The sequence below is a fragment of the Drosophila elegans genome, unplaced genomic scaffold (genome assembly GCF_018152505.1).
Source record: "Drosophila elegans isolate 14027-0461.03 unplaced genomic scaffold, ASM1815250v1 contig_476, whole genome shotgun sequence".
NCBI classification, from domain to species: domain Eukaryota; kingdom Metazoa; phylum Arthropoda; class Insecta; order Diptera; family Drosophilidae; genus Drosophila; species Drosophila elegans.
Genome location: NW_024545863.1, coordinates 25,989,313 through 25,994,921, shown reverse-complemented (window position 1 = coordinate 25,994,921; position 5,609 = coordinate 25,989,313). Strand labels below are relative to the sequence as shown.

The 5,609-nt window shown below is 41.0% G+C and overlaps 1 protein-coding gene across 1 annotated transcript; it reads right to left on the bottom strand.

Moving 5' to 3' along the window:
- Positions 1-255: 255 nt before the first annotated feature.
- LOC121467559 (uncharacterized protein K02A2.6-like) lies at positions 256-4,792 on the bottom strand. Its single transcript, XM_041709176.1, has 5 exons — positions 4,712-4,792; positions 1,772-2,245; positions 1,026-1,675; positions 343-749; positions 256-296 (listed from the first exon to the last, which is right to left on the bottom strand). The coding sequence occupies exons 1-5, from the start codon at positions 4,790-4,792 to the stop codon at positions 256-258; spliced, it is 1,653 nt and encodes a 550-aa protein (XP_041565110.1).
- Positions 4,793-5,609: the final 817 nt, after the last annotated feature.

Below are 5,609 nucleotides of genomic sequence, written 5' to 3'. Positions count from 1 at the left end.
TCTTGATTGAGTGGTTTGCTGACAACTTCGGTTTTAGCTGGTTGAAATGGCGCTTGATGTAACCATTTGACGTGCGAACAATGAACAGCATTTTTCCAACTGGACGGTCGATAATGCCTTCAATCCACTTTTCTCCCCTTGAATAGTTTCGAGCGTATACCATTTGATTAGAGATGTACTTGGTGGTTGTCCGTTTATTCTCGACAGGCTGCTCGAAAAGTTGACTAAGCACGGTACGGACTGGTCGACCGTGGATTAACTCGGCAGGAGTTTTACCTTGGGCGTTTGGAGTGAACCTGTAAGAAGAAAGATATTTTGTTACAGCTTCCCTAAGTGGTATACCGTCTTTGAGGTTCTTCTTGACTGCGAATTTAAATGTCTGTACAAATCGCTCTGCTAATCCGTTGGATGCTGGATGAAACGGTGCTGTGGTAATATGCTTTATACCGTGCAGTTTGCAGAATTCTTCGAAGGCGTCAGCTGTAAGCTGAGGACCGTTGTCGCTAACCATGGTTTTCGGGTATCCTTCGATGGCGAAAATCGAAGAAAGTGCAGCGATCGTGTTGGCGGTTGTTGTAGACGACATTTGGATGACAAATGGGAACTGCGAGTACGCGTCCACGCATATGAGCCACATAGCGTCAAAGATTGGACCGGCGAAGTCGATATGAATTCGCTCCCATGCTGTTGTTGCTGCTGGCCAACTTTGGTACTCTCTTGGTGGTGCAGGATTGTTGCACTTGCAGATGCTACAAGACTGAGCAAGGCTTTTGATGTCATCGTCTATGGTAGGCCACCAAACATGTTGTCTTGCCAACTGCTTCATTCGAATAATGCCCCAATGGCCTTCATGTAAGAGTTTAAGGATATGGGCACGTAGACTGGCTGGAATTATAATACGATTTGCGTCTGTGTGTAGGCAAAGCAATTGTTTGTTAATTGTAAGAGCAAACTTCCGGTTAAAGTAAGGCAATAGGGCTTCGTTGCCTGGCTGGAGTTTTTCTGGCCATCCTATAGATACGTACTGCAGGACCTGTTTGAGAACTTTGTCTTTGTCCATGTGGTTGCGAATTTGCTCGGAATTTATCGGTGGTGATACTTCGACTACATTGTGGCAAGCTTCCTCTTCTTTGTCGAAGTCTGGATCTGTACCCACTGGGAGGCGTGAAAGAGCATCTGCATTACCATGAGCAGATGTGGATCGATACTGGATATCGAAGTTGTAGGCCATGAGAATAATAGCCCAACGTTGTAGCCTGTTTGACGTCATCAACGGGAGATGCTTGCCTGGATTAAAAATGGTAACAAGCGGCTTGTGGTCTGTGATTAAGATAAACTTTCTGCCATAAAGGTATTGATGAAAACGCTTTACTCCAAATATTATGGAAAGTCCTTCCTTTTCGATTTGGCTGTATTTAACCTGGTGCTTGTCGAGCGTTTTAGATGCGAAAACAATGGGTCTCTCTCCGCCATCTGGCTGAAGATGCGAAAGGACTACCCCGATGCCAAAGGATGAGGCATCTGTAGCGAGCACTAGCGGTAATTTTTCATCGAAGTGAGCTAGCTGCGTTGCGTTAATGATGTGGGACTTAAGCGCTGTAAAAGCCTGCTGCTGTTGTGGACCAAAAAAGAACGCTACGTCTTTTCTGCGAAGTTGATTCAATGGAGCAGCCAACTGCGAATAGTTCGGAATAAAATTACAATAATAATTCACTTTACCCATGAATGCTTCCAATTGTTGTAAGTTAGAAGGCGGACACAACAGTTTTACAGCCTCCAAGCCTGAGCTGTCTGGGAGAATGCCGTTTGCGCTGATTCTTCGCCCTAAGTATTCTATTTCGTCCTTGAAAAAGAAGCATTTTTGCCGTTTGCATCTGATGCCGTTCTCTTGAAGAGTGCGGAGAACTCGGTCGATTCGGTTCAGATGTTCCTCGCTTGTAGGTGCTGAGATGATGATGTCATCTAAATAGTTGCCACAACCTTCTATTCCTTTTAGAAGTTGCTCGAGGTATCTTTGGAAGATAGCTGGTGCGCTTGCAATCCCGTAAGGAAGACGCTGATATTGAAAAAGGCCCAGTGGAGTGTTTACCACCATGATTTCCTTCGAAGCCTCATCTAATTCCATCTGGAGATAGGCATCCTTGAGGTCTATCTTGCTGAACTGCTTACCATGACGAATGATGTGAAATAGAGCTTCTTTTGTTGGTAACGGATACTGTTCGACGTCGATTTGTGCGTTGACTGCCTGTTTAAAATCGCCACAAATACGAATATCGCCACCTGGCTTAGGAGCGAGCACGATTGGGGATGCCCAATTGCTGAATTTTATTGGTTTCCAAATTCCGGCTTGAGTGAGTCTGTCTGCTTCGGCTTTAAATTTGTCCATTTGCGCGAACGGAATTTGGCGGCATTTATAAAACTTTGGTGTCGCTGAAGATTTTAAAAATACGCTGGCTTTGAAGTCTTTAATGACACCCATGGCTGGTTCAAACACTTCGCTGTACTTGTTGCAGAGGTCACTTACTTTGTCATTATGTACCTCAAAAATGTTTGATACTTGCATAATATCAAATCCGAAAACGTTAAATAAATCCATGCCGAAGAGATTAGTAGAACTTTCTATATTTGCCACGATTATGACCACTTGTTTCTCTTTCTCTCCGCACTTTGCGAAAGTGTGCAGCTCCCCTAGTATTGGTATTGGAGTATGTCCAAACGCATGTAAAACTCGGGAACACTTATGCAATTTCGGCTTCTGCAGCAAGGCGTATGTATTGGAGTTTATCACGGATGCTGTTGCTCCGGAATCCATTTGAAATGAGATAACTTGTTTTAATATTTCGAGGTCAATAACTTTTCTGTTTTGTTGACATTTTACTTGACCTGTGACACTGTAAACTGCTTCGATCACTTCGACTTCGTTTGCTTCGTTCTTATTGGACTTTACTTCCCGGTTATTTACTTGACTCGGCCATTTGACATTTGACTTGACATACTTTGACATACAAACGACTGCTATATGACCTTTCCTACCGCACTTGTGACATACGGCGGTTCTGAACTTACATTGTTCTCTCTGGTGAGTTTGACCACAACCAGAGCAAGATTTAAGATCACCTTTAAACGATCTTGCATCGTTTCCACTGATTGCTGGCTTTTTTGTGTATGTGTGGATCGCATTGATTGGATCCTGTTTGTATACGTTCTCTTTTAGCGTTGCAACGGTTTTTGTTGTTGTCTCATAGGTTTCTGCAACTATGAGAACATCTTCAAGAGTTGGCTGTGTCTTTTGAAGAGCAGATGCCCGGACTGCATCATACGGAGTATGTACTATGATCTGATCTCGTATCATCTCATCTACATAATTTGATAAACAACCGTTTGCGTTGCACACAAATTGGCATTCACGAGCGATCCCGCGCAAGTCGGCTACCCACTCTCTATGTGTTTGTGAATGCTTCATCTCTCGTTTGAAAAACTCGTAGCGAGCTGCTACAATATGGCGTTTTGTAGTGAAATGCTCCGTTAGCTTGTCTGTGAGCTGCTTGTATGTATACGTGTTCAAATTGTTACTCCCGAAAAGATTTTTTAATAGTTCGAATATGTTAACACCACACCATGAAAGGAAATATGCCTTTTGTTTTTGTTCTGCACTAACCGAATATGCGTTGAAGTGCTGCGATAATTGTTCCAGATATGACTCCCAATTTTGATTGTAATTCACCCGCGTGGCTTGAATCACTAGCAACTGGAGAAGCGTTTTTTTCTAGGATTGCTTGCATCCATGTTCGTTGTTGTTCAATAAGAGCTGCTGTAAATTCTTGCTGTTGAGCAAGCATTGTCTGGATTATGTTCTGATCTGCCGGCATCTTGATGAAAATCAACGACTACGCGACACTGTATTACACAAAAACGATGTGTTTTTGCGGCTGATAACACGGTTTACACAAGAATGTTGAATTCCTTTACGATTTTACACAAAAACGATAATTTTTGTGGCTGAGATTGTGCTTTTTATCCTCGTCGCCAATAATGTTGTGTTTGGTTAGGAGCGTTCTCGGTGAGTGCTTGGTACAGACTGACTTTATTCAGAGATCAGCGAGAGAATGAACAAAAGTAACGTGTGTGTGTATACATGTGTGTGCTTATAGAACGAAGGAATACATATTAGTTTTGAATGTGCGATGTAACGAGAATACATTTTGCTTATACATAACACATAGCTTTCTAGATTTTGAGATATTTGGATATATCTTGCTCACTTTTTTGCGTAGTATCTGGCTGCATATAATATTAATTCAGATTTAAGTTTTACACTTCATTTTTAAAATGTAACTAATATTTTAAAAATAGTAAGTGAAAATGTTTTTTTCCTTCCAATACCCCCCATGCAAAAGCCCAACTCCTTGTTTGCGAAGAACTCGGAAAGACACTTTTCACAAGCCTTCTTTGAGTTCAATTTTACACCACCAAGGGCGTTCGCAATGGTAGTAATAGGAGGTTATCACTTGGCGATATGTGCAAGCTATATGGTGGATGCTCCCGTAGCTTCTGACAGTCATTAACGAAGTGTGTTGTCTGGCGTTGACCTGGTGGAAAACTACAGCCTTCCTGTTGGCCAATTCTGGACGCTTCTGGTCGATCGCCTGCTTCAAGCGGTTATTGAAGGGTCTGGCCATATGGGAGCAGCTCATAGTGGGTGATTCTCTACCAGTCCCACCACAAACACAGCAAAAACCTTCATGGCCTTCAATCGCGGTTTGTCCACCGATTGGGACCGATTCACCGACATTGATATTGTTTGAAATTATCGTACGTGATCCATTTTTCGTCGCCAGTCAAGAATGTGTCGAGTTCGTTCCGTTTCAGCAGCATATCGAAGGCGTTGATTCGGTCCAGAAGGTTTTTTTGCGTCAAATCATGCGGCACCAAACATCAATTTTATTTTTCTATCCAGTCTTCTGGAGATGGTTTAAAAGTATTTTTGAAATATCTTTTGAACGAAGCAAGAAAGTTGGGTTTCTTTCGACGCGTTTTTTCACTAAAATTGAAAATAGGCTTATAGAGTACAGAATTTTACCAAGCCAGGCCCATATGCTCCAATTTAAAAAGTTTGCAGTATGTAATTTTTACAGCTATCCAAGTTGCAAAACTTGAGGTTATGTCTTAAAAACTAAATTCCAGAAAAAGTGGCTAAAAGGGGCGATTCTAACAATATACATTTGAACAAGAATTAAATACTTTACAAATATCAAAAAGTTTTTAAAATGGACTCTGCTGGACTCACTTTCTCGCTGTACTTAAAAGTTAGTTTTTTAATTAAAACAAGGAAGCAAAGGAAGCAAGTTCCTATACCCTTGCAGCTATTGCAAAAATTAAATACTCTTTAAAACATTTGAATTTCGATCTATATGCTTATATGTTTTAAAACATTGAAGCAATAATGATTTTCAGATTAATTTTTCGATAGTTCCTTTGGCAGCTATATGATACCGTTTTCCGATTTGAATAAAATAAAAGCGTAATTCTGAAATATTAATTTATTACTTAGTCAAAAACACTTTTTTAAAAAATTTAAAAAATTGTAAATTTAATTTTTTTATTATATA

What these genes read in the sequence shown, in the direction of transcription:
- LOC121467559 (XM_041709176.1), bottom strand. Translation starts at nt 4,792, where the DNA reads ATGTCGGTGAATCGGTCCCAATCGGTGGACAAACCGCGATTGAAGGCC. An exon ending in CTGTGTTTGTGGTGGGACTG is followed by an intron (nt 2,246 to 4,711) that starts GTAGAGAATCAC and finishes GATTTTAAACAG; the next exon opens with GCAGTCAACGCACAAATCGA. An exon ending in ACAGCTCAGGCTTGGAGGCT is followed by an intron (nt 1,676 to 1,771) that starts GTAAAACTGTTG and finishes AACTATTCGCAG; the next exon opens with TTGGCTGCTCCATTGAATCA.